The 26,083-nt window shown below is 36.1% G+C and overlaps 1 protein-coding gene across 2 annotated transcripts in view; it reads right to left on the bottom strand.

Moving 5' to 3' along the window:
- Positions 1-26,083, bottom strand: part of VTA1 (vesicle trafficking 1) — a 38,844-nt gene that overhangs the window by 4,576 nt on the left and 8,185 nt on the right. The window contains exons 2-7 of one of the 2 annotated variants that reach the window (XM_030944832.1): positions 20,105-20,199; positions 16,961-17,088; positions 16,233-16,308; positions 12,761-12,872; positions 6,029-6,202; positions 5,519-5,599 (exon numbers count right to left, since the gene is read on the bottom strand). In XM_030944832.1, coding sequence (XP_030800692.1) covers positions 5,519-5,599; positions 6,029-6,202; positions 12,761-12,872; positions 16,233-16,308; positions 16,961-17,088; positions 20,105-20,199 — 666 coding nt within the window. The remainder of the gene's footprint in view (positions 1-5,518; positions 5,600-6,028; positions 6,203-12,760; positions 12,873-16,232; positions 16,309-16,960; positions 17,089-20,104; positions 20,200-26,083) is intronic. The other variant, XM_030944833.1, reaches the window with a different exon arrangement.

The following is a 26,083-nucleotide window of genomic DNA, read 5'->3' as shown; positions in this document are numbered from 1 at the left end:
ATGAGCCAGTGATCCACCCTTGTGCCGGAGAGTGACAATGGCATCCTGTCCTGCATTAGGAAGAGCACTGCCAGCATGTGGATGGAAGTGATCCTGCCCCTTTCAGCCATATCCTGAGTGCCTTGTCCAGTTCTGGGTTCCTCAGCACAAGAGCGACAGACTCACATACTGGAGACAGTCCAGCAAAGGGCAACAAAGATGACTAAGGGAATGGAGCATGAGAAGCGCCCAAGAAAGCTGGGATTGTTCAGCCTAGAGAAGAGAGGGCTCAGGGGGATCTTATATCAAGTACATAAACACCTGAAGGGAGAGTACTAAAAGGACAGAGACAGGCTTTTTTAGTGATGCCCAGTGACAAGACCAGAGGCTGAAACACAGGAGGGTCCTGTGTGAACATCAGGAAACAGTTTTTACTCTGAGGGTGATCAAGGTCTGGGACAGGTTGCTCAGAGAGGTTGTGGTGTCTGTCCCTGGAGAGATTCAAAACCTATTTTTAGAACTAGCAGTGACATTTTTTCTCAAACTTCTTCAGTGCAGGAAATTAAACCACAGGGAGAGTGCATGAGCAGGGGGAGACAAAAAGGACATGGTCCTGAGTGACTGGTTTTACATGACCTGTGGAAACCCAGGGCACCAGGAATATTTCCCTGTCTGCTCTGGGGTGCCCGGACCCCCAGGAGAACACTGACTTTGACCCTCATTCATGGAGAAAGTTTCCTAAACTCCAGAATACACTAGAATCCACTAGAGTGTGAAGCAGATTGTAGAGAGTAGTGTAGATGTATCACTTAGGTGGGAAATTTAGGTTTTAGGATTTTTAGTATGTAGTGGATGGAAGCAAGATGGAGGGCACAGAGTGTCATCCTGGGCTTCTTTGTCATGTTTTTTCTTCCTCCTTCTTAATGGGTTTGGATGGCATTTTGTAATTAGGTGGAAAAGTCTGCATTGCAGGCTTTGGGGATCAGTTATTGGGTTAAAAAGCGAAATAATCTAGGTGTCAGTTCTTAATTGGATAGCTTAGTCTTAAAAGACCTTGTAATCATAGATTGTAGCCATTTTTGCAGTGCTTGTCCAGTGCGCTGAGCCTTGTGTGGACAGTGTGCAAAACTCTAGATAAGATAAGATAAGATAAACAAGAACCTGAAGATAAATAAGATAAACTCTAGATAAGATAACAATAAACAAGAACCTGGACACCGAAAAGATCCAGTGCATCTCTCTTTCCTGACACAAGATCACTCTACGAGGGTCTCCCCCGACAGGGGAACCCCCTGGGAGGGCCCAGACAGAGTCCCAGAAGTCGGGGAATCACCAACAGGTACCCCAACAATGACCCTTCCTTGAGCAGAAGGGTTGGACCAGACCACCTCCTGAAGTCCTTTCCAACCTCAAGTACCCAGTGATTTTTGGCTCTAAAAAAGCCCAACAACACTGAGATACAAAAGGTAAACTGTATTTATTCTGAAACAAGCTTGCTTCCTGTGTTAATCTGAAATTATTAGGACTGTAGTTATATTACTGAAACATGACAGGAACATGGAATCTGTAACAACAAGCATGATTCTCTCAGTTTTAGAGAAACACAAAGTGAAACTGATTTGATTAGAGCTGCTGAAATCATTTTGGAAAAAAAGAGTTTTAGAATGAAAGTAATGTGCATTTTACATAAATACATCTATTTCTCCCTGGTATCCTTTTCTACCCTTCAGATTTTTTTCCCTTTTTACAATGCCCAAATATAAGGCAGATGATTTAAGAACATTTCAATCATACAAACTGGTGCACAAAAACAGTGATGGAGAATGTAACAAATGGTTTTTGAAACAAGATACTCTTTTTTCCCATTAAATCACTTGAAATATTTGAAATATAAGTACTCAAGGATTTCTTTTTAAGATCATGAAAACATATTCAATGTCAGATTATTATTTCTACTTTGTGTGTAGAATATCAAACATTATACACACAACTACAATGGACAAATGCCTTCTTTATACTATGCCACCTGTGGAAGGGACCATATGGCAACATAAGAAGATCTTATAAAATCTATGTAGCACAACTATGAATGCCTCTAGTGTTAGTAAAATCTAGGTGTAATAAATTTTTTAAGACAACTACACCAAAGAAGTGCACACACACGTACATGAAGTGGCTGCATAATTCTACATTCTGTTGTCAGACACATTAACCCATGCTTAAATGAAAAAGCTTTGACACTTTCAAAAGTCAGTGTTAAATTCTGAAACCTTTTCCCACAGGACAGGACAACTATTGAAAGATTTATGCTAACTAAAAATCAAAGAACACTATTCCTTTAACTTAATCTTTCTTTGATAAAATATTCTACTCCTCTCCACCAAAAGTTTTTCTCCCATAACAGCTTTAAACAAATGGCTTCTCCCATGTTACGGGAAGCAAAGAAAACATGTAATTTATCTTCAAAATATACATTTGATCTTACTACAAGAAAGAGTCTTGCAGGAATATGTGGAATATCCTGTTTGGCTATGCCTATACTACCACATTCAACACTGCCAAGGAAGGCGTCTCAGCACTGAAACTTGACTATCTGCAGTGTCAAACTGCTGGAACAGATTCCAGTATGGCTTTGGCTCATGAAAACTAGCACTTTCCCAAACAATTCCTGGGCATGACTTGTGGTCAGAGCAAGCTACAGACCATTCAATACGAGCAGTCTTAACAAGGTACCTTGTCTAGGTTTAAAAGTTTAATAATATGGATGTGAGAGGTTCTGTGCCAGCTGCTCTCTGTGCCAAATATCTGCAAGCCTGTATAATTTGTTAGCATGGACATAGACATCGTGTCTAAATCATGCAACAAATGTACCTTGCACTGTGCTAGCTCTGTGGATCTGTTGGATGGAGGGCAACACTGATCCCTCCTTCTCATGCAAAGGAAACCTCAGTTCCACAGGAGTGGTACACACCTCAATACGCAGCAAGGATATGTATATTGCAGCTCAGGAACTGGAGAGGGCTCATGGGTCCCACAGTTTTGTACATCCATTAACACATACAGGCATTTCTCAATCTACTTGTGGGTTAGAGAACAAGGCCACTGTTGGCATAGAAAGGACTCAGCAGCATGGGAAGAATGCACAAGACAATGACAGGCAAGGACAAACACTTTCCAACTGCTCTCAAGCTTAACTCCACACATGCAAAGAAAACTATCTGTACCTCTGCTGACACATCCCCTGTGCCCTCTGAGACTCCTGCATAACTGACAGTGTGTTTTCTAAGCTTTCAAACCAAGAACCTGTATGACCTTTATCATTTCTTCGCCTGCACTTTTGTAGCACTCCCTCATAAGAATGTGACACTTTGAGCTGTTACAAGACCCAAACTTGTAGTGACACCACAGAGGTGTGCAGAGGAGGAACACAGGCATGCAAATACACAGGTTAGATCAAGTTAAGAAATTTATCATGGTGCTTAGCAGGGGTCTTAATCTTTGAATTACACAATATTACTTATTACACATTCCCATAAACACACTTAATTCCTTCTTATTTACGTACTTATTAAACCAGGTTATCTCACGTAGCTGGTAAAAGGGAGCAATGCAATCATACTATTCTGATATGAATAATGGAATGTCTTCAACTTAATTTAAAAAATTATGTTTCAATCAAAATGATGACATTTTTGACAACCAGAAACAAACATTCAAACCAAGAAACAATGATGATTAAAATTTTTAGAGTAGTTACCAAAAAAAACTGGTACAATGACTGTCTAGAAGATTGTGATAAGTTAGTTAAACATGAAAGCTTTGTTTCCAAACATCACAAAATTTGCCTTCCAACTAGCAGTTATTATGGGTAAGGCTTAAGTAAAGCTTTGAGCCATTTCAATTGAGGAGCTACCAAAACCCCCACAGCAGTCCCCAAAACTCAAAAACTATCACCACGTTTAAATGTTACAGTTACGGGTCTGAGGTGCTGTTTTCAATAAAATTAGTTACTGCCACATGAGACATCAGTGCCAGCTCAGCTGGCCAGAGCATGGTGTTAATAATGCCAAGGTTGTGGGTTTGAGCCTTGTATAGGCCATTCACTTCAGAGTTGGACTTAATCCTTCTGGGTCCCTTCCAGCTCAGACTATCCTGTGATTCTGTGATTACAGTAATATGCCAGAAAAACTGTAGCACCTGGAGTACCTTTTGCTCTTCAGGAGAATACTAAAGATTAGTATGTCTCTATCAATGGCAAATTTTGCTATTTTTATTTCTTCTGTAAAAATGGATTTCTAATATATTAGAATGGAAATATCTTTAAGCATACTTTATGCCAGCAGATTAAAAACAAATTGAACAATGAATTCCTACTATAGCATTTGATTGAAGCAAAAATGCTTTTTCAGAACAGCTATTTTAACAGTCTTCAACAACATAATGAAGTAACTAAATATCTCTAAGTTATAAAATACAAGAACATACCTACCTAAACTTTGTAGTCATAACAGGCAATGTTTTACTGTGGTTAGTACTAGAACTTAACATAGCAATTACGTGTAATATTGTATACTAATGAGAGTATATCCTGATGAGGATAAGCTGTAGGCCTCCTAGACCTCCTCCTCATTCAACATCCACATTATATTGCCAAAAAAAAATCTGATTATTAAAAAGAGATGTAATTTATGGGGTTTTTTTCACTCTTTTCTCTTTTCCATGGACAGAAAAATTCTTAGAAAACAGTTAACTCTGTGTCTATATGTACTCATGTACCATATGTACATGAGTGTTCAAATGAAAATCTAGGATGATTCCAGCTTTATTGTCAGTTACTACTCTTCCAAAAGCCATGGTTTCCCCAGGGCTACCCCTTATGTGTACACTTCAAAGCATGGGATATGCAAGCAGACATAAAATACATATGATATAGGTTATCAGTGATTTCAACATCAAAGACAGATGAAATCCTAGAAGATAAAAGCCTTGAATAAATGGTACATCAAAATAACATCATTAGCAGTACCTTACAAACTGATTGTTTCATTTAGCACAAGTGCTACTTCCAGTCAGGAAGCACACACTATTATTCTGCACAAAACTGCAACTTGAATGTTTTATGAATTATTTTGTGAAATTAATAAGTAACTTACATGCTGACCCTGTAGAATAATTTTTAAGTAAAGGGAATGTATATTAATTACAAAAAATACAATTTGGCAAGGCTATTGGGAATATAGGCTTTGCAAAGTATATCAGAACCTCACCTGAGAAGCAACAACATAAATAATAAAAAACCTTAGGCAATGCTAGCTCATTAGTTCAAAGCAGTCAGACAGACAACACTATTTTGTAGCAGCTTTCAGAAGCTACTAACATCTTAGCAACACAATGCTTAGGTATTGTCCACTCTTTTTAAAATTCTGGAATAGCGTTCAGATAATAGTGACAATATTTCTCAAACTTCTTCCTTCAGTGCAGGGGAGACACAGAGGAGACAGTATGTCCACGTACAACAATACAAATGCCACAAGCTTACCTGCAGACTGCGCACTGTAAAGGGAAGGATCAACCAGAGGAATATTCTGAGGAGCAGGCTGAATGGTGTTACTTGTCACTCCTGCAAATCAATGCAAAAAAAGGCCTTTGATTATTTTTATTTATTGACTTTAAAAGTCAGCAAAAAATCAGAACAGATGAAGCATTCTTGTACTTGCGTTCCCATTTTAGGTACACTCATTTGTTTTGATCGAAAACTGTATTTTTGCAATATGTCCAGAACATACCAGACTAGCATAAAGTTATTTCTGCAACATCTGCTGTCTAGGAACATATATATATATTCTGTAAAAGTGCTCCAAACTATGATATACATATTTCAAGAAAACATTAAAAATATTTCCAATGGCATTTTTACAATCTTAGCTTATGAAGATGCTTTTGCCATACAATAATGTGTTATTTTACTTTCTATGTGATGGACTAGAATTTGGGCAAAAATTCATCTCCCATTGAAGGCATGGATTTCTCAGGTGTGATCTGGAGATACCTGTGTTATGAGGTACTTCAGCTGGAGTGTTGGCAGGTGCATGGGCACCTGGTGGTATATGTATGCCAGTGTAATTACTAGTTGGTACGTTGGTAGCTTCATATGTAGATGATGATGATGGAGCTGTTCCACTATGGACAGAAGATGACCCTGCTTCTTCCCTTTCAGCATCTGCTAAAACGATACAAAATAGGAATTACTGCAACTACTACGTATAAACACTTTAAAACTTTGGCTTTCCTTAACACCTCCTTTCAAATTTTTATTGCTAAAAATATTACCACCACACAGTGGGACATAAAACATCAACCCAAACCACATGGGGTTGATTTGAAAAGGTAAAATGCAACATACCATACAACAAAGATCTAGACACTCACATACTTTCAAAGATCTCTTCTGTTCAACTTGAGGAATCATTTAGTTACTTGTCTGAATATAAGCTGTCTCATTAGAACAATTTGTTACACCTTTGTATTCTGCACCCATAGAAGTGGAACAAGTTATTACAAATAGGCAGTAATCTACATTTTAACATATACATGAACCAGAATATGGAAAAAAGAGTTTGCCTTACAAACTCTTCATAAAAGGCTAGACAGTGCCAATTCTTTTACCCCAAATCAAACCACAAATAAATAAGAACCAAGAGGAACTTTGGGAAAGTAATACCAAACAAGAAACTAAATGCAGCTTAGCCAAGTCATAATTGCATCTAGAACAGTTAGAATACATAATGATCGGTAAGAATAAGGTTCAATATATCCGACAGCATGTACAAAGAACCTACATATTTTTCAACCTAGTCATGTTCTAAGGTTCTGATCTACTTTATTTAATACTGATTTAAAGGCTAAGGATCCAGTCAATTCAGAATAAATGGTTGATTCCTGCTCCTTCATTTGAATTAAGTTCAATTCAAAAAAACTGATTTTCATTTACTGTGTATGCATTCAGCTGTATCAATAATGTCAGAAAGAACAGGCAGTTTTGGGAATTGCTTATTTAACAGCCAGTGCTTGAAAGGGAACAAAGAAATAAGGGAGGACAAAACTTGTATGTGTGTAGAGCTAGCAAAAGAGATCCACACTGATCTTCAACCACACAAGACTATGAGTTATGCAAACACTTCTGCTGCTTAATAATTAAATGGTCTGCTATTAAAAATATTACTATTATAAATATCTGAATTGTTTCCCATATAAGTCCTTCTATCTCCCAGAAAAAAATTCACATGCTATCTTTAGGAAAAATGTCTAAATACCTTCTAATTTACAATACAATTTACTAATAAAAAGGCTATAGCGCAGAGTAAAATAAAGTATTGTTATTAGAGCATTTTTAGTGGACTTTAATAAATACACTCTGGTTTATGGCACAATTTCTAACACATGCAAATGAACACCTGACAGGTTTCTGGAAGACAAAAAACATCTTAAGGTGCCAGGTTTTTCTTTTGCTGTATTTTTTGTTAGTAACTCATACTGCAATACTGTGTGGCTAACATGTGTGGAAATAAAATTAAATGTCTGAAACTGGCAAAAAGAAGATGAGATTCAAGAGTAAACATTGCATATGCTATCTTGTAAATAATAATGCAATGATAGGAAACTATTGTTTGAATGCTGTATTTTTCACTGGTTTTGGTGTCAACTAAAAAAAAAAAAATTACAAAATAGTTTCAGAAAAAATAATGACCAAAACCAGAGGCTTACTTTACATAAAATGAATGAAATAGTTACACACAACACTCATCATGCAGTCTGAAGGTGAGGCTGCCGAACATTACTTGCAACACTGTTACCAATTATTTACAGCTTGGGCAAATTGTAGCCATAAAGTTGGAGTTTCCAAGCTGTGCGTCTGCTTGAAGCTAGGATTTAGGGAAAGCTGTTGCAAAAATTACTAACCAACTGTTGAGCATGAGGCAGTGAGAAAAAATGTGCTTCCACTGTGCTTACTATCTCAGCTATGAGAAATTACCTGTAAATTCATGCCCATATTTAAGCTGTAAATGCATTTATTCCTTTATTCTGCCCGTTGCAGCTTCCTGTTGCCCTAATCTGGTTCTCAAGGCATACTGCGATTTCCTTCTCTGCACTAGGATTACATATCCCATATCTGCAACCCTTTGCCACATACTTGTGTCCCTCTTGCACTGCTCCAATTTTCTCTCCAAGCCATTCCCAGTTTCAGCTTCCAACTTCCTCACTGCACAGTTCAGGGTCTCTACTCACTCCTGTAACAGTGCAATGCTGTGGCCAACACTGGCCACAGAGGACATGAACTCAAAGGGTTAAAGTCTGGCAATGTTAAAAACAACCAAAAAAAAGTGTTAGAAGTGCTAACCACCAGTAATAACAGTCCCTGCAAGAGGCAAATTCACAAATGGGCAATCTACATTTTAATCAGGTTTATGTATCAAAAGATTAAGCTCAACTGTTTGATTTACTCATTGTGCAACTGGATAATGTTAGAACTGTATTAAACATAAAAGTAGTTTTGTTTAAGTTAACTCTCCTTAGTCTTTAAAGTGCCCAAATATCATAAAAGCATTGTAACTATTCTTTCAGCAAAGCAAATATTTAAAATATTCTTTATCAAAGACTAAAGTATTAGAAACATTTTAAGATATCCACTCTCAGTATTTGCGAATAGTTTTTAACAGTACTGCCAGATAGAAGTATTTCAGGCTGCTATAAAAGAACATTTAAGTCAACAGAGGTTTTAAATTCTATGGTTAGAATGTCCAAAACATAATTGAAAAAAAAAATCTTTTCCAGGGAATGAGAAAGAAGGCTACAAAATTAGAAAATTATTTCCTCATGCAGCAGTAATAACCTACAATTCAAAGTTCCTTACAATTTAAAAAATTCCTTAAAAATGCTGAAACTAGGCTGTGAAACAGTGACACAATTGTTTTACATTTCATTTCAGCTCCAGATGAGATTTTTTGTCTTGGAACCTCATCAGCTTTTGTGCTTGAATCCCAGCATAAAGAATTCACGAGTTCTTTAAATTTTCTGCAGAGCTACAGAATACCCAGACCACCTGTTTGTGTTTTTTAAAATTATTCATTTACTGAAGGCAAGATTTTGTGAAATCATCAGTGCAGCCCCACAACCAACCATCCAAAGGTACTTTTACATAAATAGAAGATTCTCAAGGCTTAATGGCATTCCCTTTTCTAGTGTAAGGAAGCACCAAGCATGATTTAATTTCAGCAGCTCAGGGCACTAAATATAATATTAGCAAAATTTTTTTAAGGAGTCCAAACTCCTCCAGTTCTCTGGACTCCTGTTTTTCATGAGTTCAGAGAATTATAATCAATATACATTTTTTTATTTGTCTCATTCTGCTGAGTTATTTCTCTTTTTCTTGACATGTTGCCAAAAGATTAACGATGTAAGGTTCTATTTGAACACTGCTTTTAAAAAACAAACCAAACATGTACTTTATTCCACAACACTGAGAAAAGAACTCAAAAATCCATCAACATTTCCCACACTGTTCTTTTTACTAGTTGGAACTATTAAGGTTTTCTGAAATTCTGAAATGGAAATGTAGCCTACATATTTTATATTGCAATGAAGGTGATTAAATTGAATGTATTTACTATGGCTATAGTATGGCTATTTAGGAACTTTTTTCTATTTCCATTTTTTTTTCCCATTGGTGTAAAACCTTGTTGGATGACCTAGGGCTAATGCTAAGTAACGTTTATGCATATTCTAGGACTTGTATTCCAACTGCATTAATGAATTAAGCATGTCTTTTAAGGTTTCCATGGTGGCATCCTGACAAAAGTGTCCATAAATCTAACAGCAGAACTGCATAAAGCATGCCTATGTACTGTAAAAACATCTTCAAGAGTTACAGTATGGTTTTCAAGAATCACAAAAAAAAAAACACTTTGGAAAAAAATGGTAATTTGTCAAGCTACAGAGACCTAGTTTCACTCTGTTTAAACAGACTTTCAGACTTTTTCCACATGCGAGGGGAGGAAGAAAATGAGCAAGCAGAAAGGAATGGGGAAGGTCCAGTCATACATTCAAACAATACTGCTTTTCTTCTTATGATGCACAAAGAGGAACTGAAACTCTTTCGTACAATTCTTCTCATAAAAATTAATTTGCATAAAATTTTCGTCTTGATTATGTGAGACATTATGGACACCTACACCATGGAGCTAACCATAAAAAAATAAACATCAACATGTATTTTTCATTTCATTTCTTAGAAAATTAGGAGTGTGAGAAATAATCTCTCTACATGAAATACAATTCAACAACAAAATAAACAAACAAAAAACATATTGTCAAGTTACAGATCTTGCAGGCTCCCTGTCAAAAAGGATGTTAAAATTTTGATTCACTCAGCATTTGTGTCCCTTTTAAGATGCATGTAGACATAACCTGGTAATGAAAGCAAAAGTCCTCACCAATTCCCATTACCACCTGTAATGAACTGCAATGAATAACAAAGATTTGAGGAAAGCCTGAATTCTGCTTTCCTTCCTACAACAGTTTCTTTTGTAGCCTTGAGCAAGTCAGTTACTTCTGTGCATTAATAAAAACGAAGAAAGAGCCTATTTGTTGCTCTATTGAGAAATAATTAGCTTCTACAAGTTGCACACATGGATTTTTAGCAAAAACTTTGTAATGTTTACTTAGAAATTCTATTTTTGCACTTGTTTAAAATTTATAGTTCGCTTCACATACTCAGGTCAGCTTTACCACCCTATGAGCCAGACCACTAAAAGAGCACTCATTTAAAGCTGAAAATATTTAACTGAACTATTCATTACATTCAATATAACAAGAGATTTTTCTCTCACATGTTGAATTCTCCATTAAATCATTACTCTGCTGTAATTTGACAAAGATGAAGTGATGGTTGTAGTTGGAGTTGCATCATAAGTATCTCTGGCTACAGCTGCATGGACAGCTAAGGAAACTGCCTTGGAAAAGATTGTATGTTGAAGAAGAAATTAGTTTGCTAATGCTTCACTTCAAATACAGCTGTGCCTACACTGGAGCACATTTCAGTGGGTAAGATACCCATGCCAGTGTTTAAGTCTGTAGGGTGCCTTTAGGTTAAGAAAACATAATAACAAGAACAAACAAGTAGCTTGGATATAAAACTATCATGCTCAGTATTTGTTCACAAATATTTGAATTTACTTATGTTGCAGTGTTGCTGGAGCACTAATATATAAATAGTATTTTATCCAGGAAATTGCAAATAAATTATATTTGCCACCCAGCTTATTAGACACTATAAAGATAATAATAAACTGAAATAGATGTTCGGTACACATTCTCCTTAAAAAAAAATCATGATCATATCCTTTTTTTTTTAATGTAACACTGTCCAGGACATATAAATGACAATGTGAAGATGCATCAAAATGTGAGATTACATGATGAAAAGATTGAGAACCAGAGAAGAAACTAGTTTTCTAATGTTTTGACATGATTAAAACAAAAGTACTAAGCAGAAAATTACAAGCCTACTCGTAACTTATTAAAAGCAATATTTATATTACTTTATATTAATTTACATTTCACATGTGTGCACAAGTATAAACACACTGGTCATCTATATTTATATATACAATCAGAAAACTTTATGTAGCCACCCCTATAAGGTGGCTCTACAGGTCAGATAGATACTCTACAAGGTAGATCTTTCCTTTTCACACTGTAGATTTGTTTATTGACTCATTTAAGTTGGAAAAATTTTTATTACTAAATCTAAGCTTAAGAGATAAATTAGCATCAACTTAATTGACAAGCCACAAAGTCTCATGTGCCAGCTCAGAAGAAAATAACAAACTATTTGATGGTCTCAGCTGCTCCACTAGGTATGTGAAGAACGATACACAGGGGTTGTCATTGTGCAGAATTAGTCTGTTTTAATCTGCATCATGAAAATATCCATTCCAATGACATCCTATCTCATAAGAGATCAACCTTTGAAATTTGTATTCAATCTGCATTGAGGAGAAAAGCAAAGAAACTGCTCACTACCAAAACAAATGAAACTGATCCCTATCTAAAGCAAAACAACTTGTTCTGACACACATTCAGTTTGGTTAAGTGGATGTCCTTGGAAATCATCTCCTTAACTGTTAGATAAAGTGGGAACCTCAAGGAATCCTGTACAGGGAGCTCAGGTAGCCAGGGGAAGCAAGGAAAAGAAAGATCAGTGAGGAAGAGGCAGAAAATCCAACTCAGTAAAAGTAGACCATAAACCCGTTTTGAAACTGATATTATTACACAGGGAGAAAGGAGTTGTGTCACAAGCAGGTCTTTGCTTTGAAGTTGAATTCACTTGCCATCAGTCCACTTTTAACTCCTACTAAGCTTCTGAGAGAGGATAAACTGGCAAAGGGATCATAACTTTACAGAACAGATTTAAAAGAGGTTAGCGTTAAAGAAATGTATGGTTCTGGCCCAAAGCTGACAATGCCTTCTTAGAGAGTAGCAGTATTCAAAATAATAATCTCCACAACAAGGAAAAGAATATTTTATTAAATAAGTCAATCACACAGTAAGGTCCAATAAAAATAACAGCAGGAGAAGCTGAAAAGAAGGCAGCTCATTGTGAATGGAACATCAAGCTGGGAAGCTGTGCTTCCTGAGGGGTGCTCCCTGAAGAACTGTGCATACCACCACTTCACCTTAGCACAGCATCACTCTCTCTTAAAAAGAAAAGGGAAACACATACCAAAACTCTCTCCCTCCATTCCAATGGGGCCAGGCTGAGGAGTCTCTCCGTTCTTTAAGCAGTTATGAATGTACGCTGCCTTCCACCTGGCGTACTTCCTGTGCTGGGCGTTCTGGGGGAGGGAAAAGGCCAGCCATTTTAACCACTCACTTCTGCAAATTAATGCATTTAAAACAGAAATACAGAAATCTTTTCCACTTTCTCTGCTGTCATTTGATACCCTTTTAAAGATAAACACCTAAAATTAATAGGTGAATTACAAAAAATAATTAAAATAACACCTCTAACAAGATCTCAGCATGAAAGCAAAATGTGGAGCTCTTCAATCAGTGCAGCATATCAGGAAAAGGAAATAAATGATACAAAGAAAAACTAGTACGAAAGACATAGCACTGTGTAGTAATTACTGACATGAAATAATGAAGAAAGCTTCCTATCTCCATAAACTTTGATGATTATTTACTTTAGATTTAAATACTTGAAACTTTAAATGCTACTGCTGATTATCAGAAATATGGAATTTCTTCTAATTATATTATTTTAAAATTCAAGATTTAATTTAAAAGCATGAATACAGAAAGGCTGACATAACTCCAGATTAGTGTGATTTGTTTGTAATATTCCATGACATTAAGATTTTCCATTTTGTTTTTTAAAATATACTTTACTGTTCCTAAGTACAACTTTTAGCATGTCAAAACATGAAAGGAAGATTGGCCACATTGTCTCTCCTGGGCAGTTACAATAGTGTTTAATCCAGGAAGAGCTGTCAATTGATGCAAGAAATATTAAACTGATTATGCAAATCAACTGTTTTGCCAACAGTTGCATGGGAAACAACCAGTTCTGACAGTTATGAGGTAATATAAATCAAGGATCAAGGCTGAATATAAACATTAGAAATGTGGAAGGATGAGTGGAATAATTTGCCCAAATGAACAATGCAGGCTGGGAGACCACGGTTCACACCAATGCCAAAATTTTAAACATTATTTTTTTATTTTAAAAAATTAAAAATTAATTTGAACATTAAATCCAAAGTTTCTACAAAATTATTAAACTGAAATTCAATACTGTACTTCACAAAGCCTATTGCACTGTCATCTAGAACAGGGTAGAGAGACAAAATACAAAAGGTATCTCCAGCAAGCTCCCTTGCTCAAATTTCGTACATTGTATCACCCAGGATGCCCACACAATCCAAGAGAAAGATATGGTCTTCATTTTTTAAAACAAGATGTTCTTTAGAAAAACAGCTTATTCTGATGACATATTTATTAAAATGCATTCACTCTACCTCAAAAAGAAAAGGTGCAATTGGAAAACATGGCTTTCTGTTAAACTTTGTTTTAATAATAATTTCTGGTCAGTCAGTGTTACAGATTAAATTCCTTCATTTTTAACAAACACTCTAGAAGCCACAAAATACAGAAAACACACACCCAGCATATGCTACTTTTAGGAAAGATTATTATGCAATATTTAAGAGCCTGTACATCTCCCCTCTAATATGGCAATTATTTATTGACAAAGTGTGAAGCTGCAGTTGTATCAGGGGTCCATCCCAGGTGCTGGCAACTCAGCACGGCACGAGCGGTGTCTGTGAGGACAGGCCAGGGCTGCCCCGTGCTGGATAAAACCAGCTCCAGTGCACCCACCTCAGGACACAGCTGAGGTCCTTGGCCATCTAGTGGTGCCCTTGGGAGGGCATACTAAAGGACAGCCCAAGCACCCCCAACCCTGGCACCAAGATGATGGATGGAGAGAGGAGAATGAAACAAAGTGTTTGATGTCTGTCCTGCATCCCAACTGCAAAGCTTATCATTCCAGAACTGAGAAGTGAAATGCTGTTGGTTTGGTTTGTTTTTAACATGCACTGCTCTCCCTTTTGAGAAGGCTGCCCTACTGAATGAATGCTACTCCTGAGGTAAACGAAAAGAACACTGCTATTGCAGAGTTTCCTACCGCTCTGATCTAAGCTGTGTCTTGTAAAACCAAACCTTCCAGAAAATCCTTTTGCCTAGTTCTAATCTGGAGATATAGAACAACCACTCTTCATCTGTCACACAATCCATTCATACTACCCAATAATCAACCACTTGCCATTTAAAAACATACATATCATGGTCAACATCCATTTTCTGATTCTAGGTGTCAAATATCTGCTTTCTATGCCTTCTGCTATTGCTTTAAAAGCCTTTTAATAGTTGATAGTCCACATATGAAGGCAATTTCAACTACCCATTGAAAAAATAGGCAGGTGGTCTAAAAATAGATGTCATGCTCTATAAGCAGGTGTCAGGCTAAATGTAACTTAGGCTGAAAAAAACTTCTGCAAGCGTCTCAAACAGTCAAGTCATACTTCTCCCATCATCCCTTTACATGAGAATGGATAAACAAACTGTTGAAATGTAATGATGCTATACAGAGGAGCAAATATTTTCTGTATTTCTTGTACACTCCCTTTTACCATCGGTATTCACCAATTAAACAAAATGAGAGAATTCTGCTTCTTTCCAATTACAAAGCATTTCTGTCCTTTTAGCATCAACAACAAAAAACCCCAACACACAACAGAAAATGTACCACTGCTAGCATTCTGCACTGATATTTGTAACAATTTCTTCCATCTTCAAAGCAGGATTGCTTCAGGTACTCTAAGGAGTCAATCGATCAGTGCACTGTCCTAAGATGATTTTTTTCAGTCCAATTCAATGTGCAAATATGCATTCACTCTCTGGCTCTAGGAAATGTTACTACTGGATCTAGTAAAGGATGTCAGGGCTCAGAGCAGACAGTTTTAAGAGAACACATCAAAAAGCAAACTTATTTTGTGCCTCTCAATAAGATGAATATTTTGGTGGAGTCTCAGGCTACGGAAGATGGAGAATCTTGCAAGAACTCCTCACCAAGCATTTCTCTTGGGTAAGATCTATCTTTAGTATCTACACTTACATCCTATAGTATTCCAGAAGTGCATCACTATGAGGACCATGCCTTACCTTCTTTCCAATATTTACAAATGAAAGTAGCCACAACAACTGCATTTTAAACTGAGCAAGTACAACTGCACTTTAGGCACACTTACCAGATTGGGGATTTACATACAGGATGCCATGCCTGTGAATTTCAAGCAGGACATGGAAAAAAGTGAAGGCGGACAAAGCTAGGAACCTTGCATTACTTTTCTCCCTATAAGCATTCCCACTTGCTCAATGTAATGCTATGTGTCCCACAGTAAAAATTAAACTTCCAGTTTCTAATTGATACTTGTCACAAAGCATCTTCTAACAGATGTCTAATATTTCTATATAAATCTACAATTTATTTTAAATACTTAGCATGATTCTTTATGGCTTTCTAACAAGAGTTTGGCTACGCTGTTCTTTGAAATTCATATTCATGACGTATAAAAGCGATGTCTGTGCTTGGAAAAGCAATCGGATAATACACTCATATGCCTGACACTTACCTCTTCAGAGAGCTCCCCAAATACTGTTAGAACATCTATCAGGAGACTTGCAGTATAAAAGGACTTTATCATGTTTCTGCAAAAAAGAAAGCATTTTGCTAACTTGGCAATGTCACTCTCAATGTCACTCACATTTTATGCATTGTAATCTTAGATCATACTGGTTTATTTCAAGCCAAACATCGCTTTTTTTTCTCTTTTAATCTGATGTTACAGAAGCTGCTTCACAACATTTAAATCTAGCAATATTGATTAGTAGCCTAACTACTATGCAGAAAATATTCAGCATTTTTTAAAACTGGTTACGTGTTCTGCACTTAGTTTCTAGCTTGGAATTTGTAGGTCATCAGAAATCCTGTATTAGCTTAGAAAAATACATGAACATTCCATAGTAATTGCTGTAAACCAAATCATATAATGGATCATCAGAACTATTCTACTATCATTGGTCAATAGAAACTATAACATGCTTGATAAAATAAAGCACAATATTAGCATGCGGTTTTAGAAGGCTTGCCAGCAGGTAAGCAACTCCCTAAGGAACATAAGGAGGAGGATACCAGTTAATGTGCGATACTAGAGACCTATAAGCAGTAACAAATTGAGTTTTCCAGAAGAGAAAAGAATGTATTAAATCTCAATTTTTGCTTCCATTCAAATTAAAGAGTTTGGATATTCACATTCCCTGACCAGTATCTTCAGATAAGAAAAAGAAGATTTTCACCTACTTATGAAATTGCCCAGCTCTGTCTTCATTGTCAGCATACAAAAACATTTTCAAGGCATAATTCTCCACATGAGCAGAGCCAACAATTTCCTGAGTAATTGCTTCATTATCACCAAATTGCTTTTTCATCTGAAAAATGTTGGAAAAATACATTAATTACTTTATTAGACCTTAGCAATTCTGCAAACACAAAAAGAACCTGCTGATTTAAACGAAGTCAAGTACAATTTAAAAAGAAACAACTTACACTTTGTTTTACAAATCTGCAGCTTCTAACATAACAAATGCTAAAAGCAGCATGTGAAAGAGAACACACATTCTTGGGGAGAGAGAAATATTATGAATAAGTAGCTGTGAATCTTCAGTCACAAAATGCTTAGAAAAACCACCAACATCCCAACATCTTCTCCAGCAAGGTTAAAAATAAACACAGCTACAATGCCGTGAAGGAACAGCAACAGATATTTTTCCCCTTAGCATCTGAAAGACCCAGCCCCTAAGCCTGTGCCAAGATTCAACACAGCTGAACTGGTAAAGTAATGCATGCTTTATAAGGGTGCTGTAGATCAGAGTCATCTCCCCTCTTGTGAGGTTATTTCACCACAGTTCATTACATCTTTCAAAGTATCTGAGCCCTACCTCGACCCGCCTGGTGACCTACGGATTTACTGGAATTTTCAGTGTAAGCAGCGTATTTCAATTCAAAGAACTCTTTTCAAAGATGTTAGAGTACCAGAGCCCTCAGGTTTCCTAACAAAAATCAGTAAAGCAAACAGCCCTCTAACAGTTACAACAGGTGGATTTACAGCTTCTGAATAGGCTTACTGTTTGCACATAAGGAAATCTCAGGTTATCCTTAGAGAACAAAAACAGGAACACTGCATGATACTAACCTGCAGCCTTTATTTTGCCAAAAGATTTAAAAACAATCTCTGAATGGCAGTTATTTTTCATTGTGCGTGCAAAGAAAATTTTAATCATGCAGGCAGCATTTCCATATTTTTTAGATTGCTGCCAACTTTCTAAGACACAGAATGTTGCCAGAAAAGTTACTTCATTTCAGCAGTTAAATATAAGCTTTCCAAATAGAATTTTAAATTTAAAGGCTTTAATCAAACTACTCTATGTGGTTTTCAAAAAGTATTTGTTTTACAAAGTGTAATTTTCTTGTGAAAGTACCAAAATTCATGTGTTCAAATGAAACACTGAGACACTGAAGCTAACTCAGGAAGGGAACTGTTTGTACACACATATATTTCCCTAACCTATCTGTATACCTCACACTCAGAAAAGAACTGATTACTATACTTGATCTGATGCTCAATTATTTCGAACACACAACTGACACTGTTACATACACTTCTAAAAGTACTAAAGTTAACCAAGCCGTTTACTGTTGAAATTATCCTTCACACAATCTGTGATTCAATACAGCAGTACTGTTGTTTTAAACATTGATACAAAATTTCAACCTAAAACTCAAGGCATTTAGGCTTAATCGTAAAAAAAATTAAACCGCACCCCTCTGCGCCCCCTGGTGGTTATGGGCAGACCTGAAACAGCAGCTCCTAAATTACAGCAGAAGCTTTTCCATAAACCCCAACTTCTTAGCCCCAAAAGTGCTCTATTAAACTTGACTAGGAGTGCTCTCTCCATCCTTCACCCACCCGGATACACAGAGTAATATTCATTACCTATGCATAAGTTGTCACACAGACAAACTTACCAGTAACCAAAAGGTGAAACTATAGATTTTTGCTGCTTTTTTACTCTTTTCAATTTTGAAACAGAAGGGCTAACTGAATGCTGCAGATAAACTGCTGCAGTACCACAAGTACCCCAGCAAATCCCAACATTTCTTAGGAATGAACAGCAAAATCCTTTTGAGTTTTAATCTCACTTCTCCTGCTATCTCTCTCTCCCTTTGAACACAAACCCCACTCCTACTAAAGATGTCAAAATCTGATGAAATAACACACCAAAAAGTCACTGTACACTGAATTTTCCATTGCAAAAAATCAGTGATAAAAAAGCAAGAAGTACAAGTCATGAAAAAAAGAAGACAAATGGTTCATGTTTCATTTTTTTTTTCTGAAGAATCACAGAATGGTTTGGATTGGAAAGGACCTTAAGGGTTATCTAATTCCAACTCCCCTGCTGTGAGCAGGGATGCCATTCATTAGAAGAGGTTGCTCAGGACCTATCCAACCTGGCCTTGAATACTTCTCTGGGCAAGCGATCCATTTTCATAAGTGAAGGCTGTTATACTAGTTCCACACAAACTCTTCAGGCACTGCTAGACTTTGGATGGAATCACTGATACTGAACAAAAAAAGAACTGCTGCTTCATTTTTCAACACTACTTTCTGCTTCCAAATGAGCACTTACACCTTAGAATCAACAAACTTCCTCCTTTGAGAACACTGAAAACTACAGGGTATGAACATAAACAACTCCTGGAACTTAAACTGACCATCTATACCACAACTTTACCTTTCTTAAACTCTCTTCTACTTGAGGCTTTTAATTAGTATCAGGTCCACTCAGAAGAGCATGGCACAGCTATCCCTTACCCACACAGAATAGACAGTACTTACAAGAATTTATAAAATAAAATCCCCAATCTCTAACACAGGATACAATCAGAAGTATCTTTGTCTTTTAAAGAGTATTTTTAAAATCTCCCTGGATACAACAGTTTAGGTTGTATCCCTGGATACAACAGTTTAGGTTAAAGATTTCAAAAGCATCCCAGGACTAAGCTATTAAGTCCTACAGCAGTGAAAATAACTGTACAGACTTCAAGAAATCAAAGGCAAATGAATTTTAAAAAGTCTTCTAGAACACCTGCATTAACTTCCTAATGAATTATGATTTGTCATGAGAACATGTATAAATAAATCATTTTAATTTATTGTGTCTACACAAAATCTTACGGCAAAATTTCAATTATGTTTGTGCATGCATACACACATAGAGTTTTATCTCCTTCCAATCCTTCTGCAATTTATTGCATACAACTGAAGTTCATGCAGTTTGCTTGCATGCAGAATAGCTGCAGAGGAGACAGTATTTCCAGAAATTTAAATAAAAAGTTAGATTAATATTATGATAATTTTTGAGGAAAGCAATAAATTCTACTTACAGCTTCCAACTGATCCATAAGTTTGGATAAAAATTTACGGCATTCTGGCGTTTTACTGTCAATCTTCATCCCTGTCTGCATTGCATACAAACGACCTTGAAATGATACAAAACACACAAAAAACACTGAAAGTCATTATCTAAGGCAGAACCCTTAAGCAAACAATGCAATGCACCCCCATACACATGAAAGTCAAACTCATGATTTAACCATATACTGACTCCAGTACTAGTGTGCAGTGACAGCAAAATGTAAGGTTTGGCCTTGCAGAGATACTAGGAGATAGTTTGGGGAGATTTACATTTTATTTTCCCCCAATTACTATTCCTGTTCATTTTAAACTTATGTTTGTACCACTGTTATGCAATATCAAGTGCTTTTATAAACTACCACCACCCTCACTTGCAACTCACCCAAATAGGAACTTTGAAGTGATTTGAGAGAGTGTATGGATATAAATGGAACTTCATGTAACAGGAGCCAGTTATCCTTAAAAGCCTTGAGCAAATGGTACTAAGGACCTATTATCTCCATGTATGTGCATACATAGCATCAAACACTGATCTTTACACTAACCTGATCTTTACATCAGGCAAGACAGACTTTATCAAACTTCCCCTCCAAGTAGAGTTGCCAGTTTTTAGTAAGATCTTGAACATGAATGATTAACATCTTCCGATTAAAAATTATCTTTTTACTACCAAAAAACTGTGAGTTTTAGATTTGCACACGGCAGAACTTTATAGGCTTCATGAAACTGTGAGCTAACACGAGCAAGCATTATTTGCTAGGATTAACACACACAGAGAAGGGAAAACAGCCAGAAACATTCAGTAATCAAATGCAGAACATTTCCCACAAAAAAAAAATATTCCTCTCTCACTTCTGACTCTTAAGGCAGTCCTACAAAACACTTTCAAATGTAGAGTTTAAGAGTCAAAAGCTGTAACTCCACCAAATATTGTCATGAGGTAATTATTATGGAATACCCCATGTCCTTCTTGCAAGCAATCCTAACTTGCCTCATAGCTTCAGCATCTCGTTCCTCCCAAGCACCTCTTCATCCACTATGAAGAGAGAATGTTCTCCCTTCAAATTACCTCAGTAAACATGAATACAACACAATTGCTATCACATTGGACTTATCCTGATGCTTGCTGCAGAAGAAAACATTTTATACTCACAAGCTCGTCTGCCTTTTCCATCTATTAGCAATTTGTCTAATAAAATTTGATCTCTTTCTACAAAACTTAGATTCTGCTGGTGAGTGCCATAATTTAACTAACTTTTCTGGATTTTTAAAGTAGTATTTCCTATTTTATATGCAACTGAGTGTTCAAACCAGACTAAGCATACATTCCTTATTTGGGACTCCAAAGCTCACTTATTTTTGAATGTTAAAGCTGTTGGGTTGCCTATCCATTTAAAGACACTCTCCCTGAAAAAAAAATACTTGTGCTCTCCAGTGCCTCTCTATTTTTACTATTACAATGTATAGAAGGACCTAGCATCTTTTTATCCAAGTTTCAGTAAAGAACAACCAAGTGAAAGTCCTGAACAAAACTAAAGGAATTAGTAAAAACTTAAGAACAACTACAATACTTGACCATAACAAATGAAAGAATTTCTATGTAGGTTTCATCAAGTGACAACATTACTATTAAGCTAATTACTGATAAGGGTACTCTTAAGCCCACCTAATTTATCTTCAGGATGCTGACATGTTAATGTTAAACATTATAAAACTAGCACATATAAGGCTGAAATTAGATTTCAAAGACAGTCAAACACAGAGAGACAGAACTGCATCTAAGGCACTAAAATTAATATTAAAAACAGTCATCAATTAAAATACCATCATCACATGACAAGGAGCTAATTCACAGTCTTCAATTAAACTGATTTTTAAGTACATACTTGATTGTAAGCTCCCCTGAACCCATTTCATGGTATAATTTAACAATATAAAACTTAAGAATTAACATAAGGTTGCTAAACCTATGAGCCATCTAGATCAGTTATTTCTTTTTGATGAATGCCAAAACCAGATATTTTCAGAGGCAAATAAATTTATTCTAGACTGACAGGAATTAGGGTGACAAATTCAAAATACATTTGTTCATTACGGGATATAGATTTACCTTACTTGCTGAAGTATGCATCTTCACATAATTCATTTACATAAAAAGAACTCTGTTTCCATATAAATCGATCTTGAAAATGTCTTTAGCCTTGATCAGTTTAAAAATTAAAAGATCTTCTACACTGTAACTGTTACTCTTGTGTTACCTCTATGTAGGTTTGTCCACTCTCATTCCAAATACATCCATTTAAATTGTGAAAGCCAGATAATGCTTCCTTCACTAATATCCCAAGGGGCGTATTTACTTGACTGAGACATCTGCACGCTCTGTATAAAGCCCTGAAAAACCAGCCCTCTCCCCTCTTAGGATTTCAGCAGCTGAGAAAGACTTTAGGACTCCTTCAGGCACTCAAATGCACAAATGCAGAACAACTCTTGAACACACAGAAATCACATGTCAGAGAACAATAGTTACAGAAACAAGAAAAATGTCTTTCTTGTCCATATGTAAGTTTACACTGTGGGTGACACCAAACAATCTTCCCCACCAACACCTTCCTCCTAACAAAAGATTCTAGGACCAAGGTACCCAAGGCTCCTAGGTTGTTAAAAATCAAAGTACTATTATCCAAAGCACAGACTGTCAAGAAAGAGTAAAGGTGCTCTCGCAGCAGCAGCAGCTCCAAGATAACAGGAACAGAGGCAACCTAGAGGCAGACTATTGATGTCACCTGAGACAAGATTAAATGTGTTCCACTTGTCACAGCAATTACATTTCGGTGCCACACAACTGACCACAGTAGACAGTTACCACATGGAGCCACCAAGTCCCAATTTGTATCACCACCGACAGAAATTCTTAAGATTTCCTGAAAGATCTTATTAACTAGCAAAAGGTCAAAGCATACTTGAGTTATCCTAACAAGGGAGTCTACTGTGATCCTTAACAGCTTTTGAAGTCTGGAATTTTTGCATGCTCACTTCTTCACATAGATTTATATGTTTGAAAGAAGGACTAACTAGCCCAGAGGCAGGCCTCTGATGAGGCCATCGTTGAGATAAGGACAAAAGCTATTCCTTTTTTGTCAAGTAAGTGGTGATCAAGAAAGAGCACGATGTCTGTGAAAACTACTGACACAGCAGCACTACCTAGTAGCAATCAGAGCCAAGAGGTAGTCTTGGCTCAGATGCTATTGATAAAACACTGATAAAACCTGATTGCAATGAAAGATGACACAACCTTTAGGTCAGGAAATGCAAAACAGACCCAACCAGTCAAAATCTCCACAAACATCAGTTTCAGTTGATGAACTGAAGAAACAGAAGAAAAGTACACTCTACCAGTTTGAATCTCATCAGTGACACACAGAATGTTGACAAGTATATTTAGGTACACTTACTGCTTTACTCAGTGCTGCTCTAGTCAAAAGTAAAACTTTGGGACTGAAAACCTCTATCATTAAATTTACCAAACAAACAGAAGGTGAAGTAGTTGAAAAACTGAATGGATTACAGATTTCTATGAAAAAAAAACCAAAATAGGAAGAGGAGGAAATAAATTGGTATTTATCTTGTAAGACAATACTGAAATAAATATAAGAACCTTTTAATGTTTTAAATTTTTGCTTTTGAAATTATCTGTATGAAAAGCAATATGGGAGTGAATCTGAAAACAGTAAGCAATCCTTTGCCTTACTGCTGACAACAGGAAAAAGCATCCACTAGTTATACTTTTTCCATTTTTGAGTATTACTATACATATTCATAAGGAAAAGAAATTAATTTATTTCCAAATACAAGTTCTTCCACTTCTGTGTTTTCTGTTATCCTCTCTGCTCTAATTTTGAAATGTCCCAAGTATTCTACAAGAAGGCTATCTGTAAGACTGTTGGTTTTGACACTACTACTTTTGCCAGTTAAGGTGTTCTCTTGCATATCTTTTGGGTGTGCTTGATCACACAAGTATTACTTATTGTAAAAACGTGATTGTAACTGAAAAATATGTTTTCACCTAGTGAAGTAAATATATTAATGTCCTTTTCCTGCCTAATTGGCAGCAAACGGGCAAATGCACCTCATTACTAAATTTTTAGCAGCTTTCCTTTGTTAATATCATCAGTCAAATTTTAAACTAGGTCAAAGAACTGTCCTCCATGTTTACGTTGACATGAAATCTCAGTAGCAAATAACTCATAAGCGAGAGGCCAAAAGTTTACCACCTCCAGGAGCTCCACTAAGAAATTCAACAGCGACATGAGTTCAGCTGCCCCCTTTCCCCACATCCAAAAGAAAACAAATAATTTGCATTCCATTAAATACAGCTGTTCTGATTTCTGTAATATTGCAAAAGCAAAGGACAGAATTATTACTGTTTGCTAAGTCACAAAACTTTTGCTTCAATGGAAGTGGTTCAATTTCTAATAGGTGGAAAGTAATCTCCCAAACAGTACAGATGCCACAAAAGAAATGCTCACCGTATTACGTTTTACAAATGCATTGTTTTACCTTATAGAACATGACACTTGAAAGGCCATTTTACATCAAAATCATTTTGGTTTTCTCTTCAGAACTTCTCTAAACATTGAACAAAATGTTTAAAGTGCATGTCCCTAATGACCAGTGACACACTCTTAAAACTAAAAAACTTGACTTAGAGGAAGCATTTGTTTAGGAACTTCTAATAAAAGAAAATCCTCTGTGAACAGCCAAGCTGAAAATGTTGATGTCAAAGAAAACTAAAACCATACAATGTAGCTGCAAAGATTTTCAAGTTTCAAAGCCTAAATGTATATGAAGAATGTAGAAAATCTTGGAATTAAGTGACCTGTATTTTTTATCTCTCTTCACTATTTACGATTAAGATCTGGAATATCTGGGATCAAACAGATGAATGAACTTATTCCTCTTTTTTGTTTTATGCACTCAGTTTTATAATAGATACAACTATTTTTTGCCCCTCTCTATTCAAACTAAGTAGCAAAAAAGACTTTTATGTGGCCAACAAAGTAGTACTGTATGTGCAGAAATTAAAGTACTAAGGAGGTAAAGGAGGCTAGAGACAACTAATGTTTAAATATTAAATAACATCAGAAGTAGAGCTAAAGTCACTTGTAATTTCACACACAAAGACACAACTGTTCTGCCAATTATTAACTAAGAGAGTTTGCTCAGAGTTTGTAGACAGGACATTTATCTTCAAATTCATAAAGACTTGGCAAGTAATCATTCTCACAGAAATGTTTTGCCAAGACAACTACAAAATATACATCTTGATTTGCTGCTCTTAATCTTTGTTCAGTAAATACTAAGTGTGGGTGTGCTGGCTGGAATTATACAGTGAGTTTTACAGAAACTTCTCTGCCTTTATTTATATCACGTAATACCATGTTATTTTTCCTTTGCTAATACACAGCACAATTTCAGAGCAAGTATTTCGTCTCTAGTATGTGCCAGACATTCATTCCCCATACACAGTAAGTTACTCCAGATTTATGTTTGGATAACAACTGAAACTCCCCTCACTCCCATTTTAAACTAAATTTGTGCCAAGTAAAAAATACCGGAGAACAAAAGTTCCAGCCAGCAAGCATGCACAATAGGTTTATTCTCTATCTTCTAAATTCTGTCCTACTACCCATCTTTCTTTTTCCTGGTCTAACATGATCAAAAGATTATACTTATTTTTTCCTGTGTGTATTTAATTCTCTAGCATAGAAAATAAATTAGCAACTGAAATATTTTTTATAACATTGCAATAAATTTTAGTGATATTTTGATTCTGATTAAGGGATGAAAGCTTTACCAGGCCGTAATTTATTACTCATTCATATTCTACATCCCTTTGTCAAACCACTGACAGAAAAATGTTTGTTAAATGCTTGGTACAGGAATCCAAC

This window comes from Camarhynchus parvulus, chromosome 3, assembly GCF_901933205.1.
Source record: "Camarhynchus parvulus chromosome 3, STF_HiC, whole genome shotgun sequence".
NCBI classification, from domain to species: domain Eukaryota; kingdom Metazoa; phylum Chordata; class Aves; order Passeriformes; family Thraupidae; genus Camarhynchus; species Camarhynchus parvulus.
Note: the sequence above shows the minus strand (reverse complement) of the source record. Positions and strands in the feature narration are given on the sequence as shown.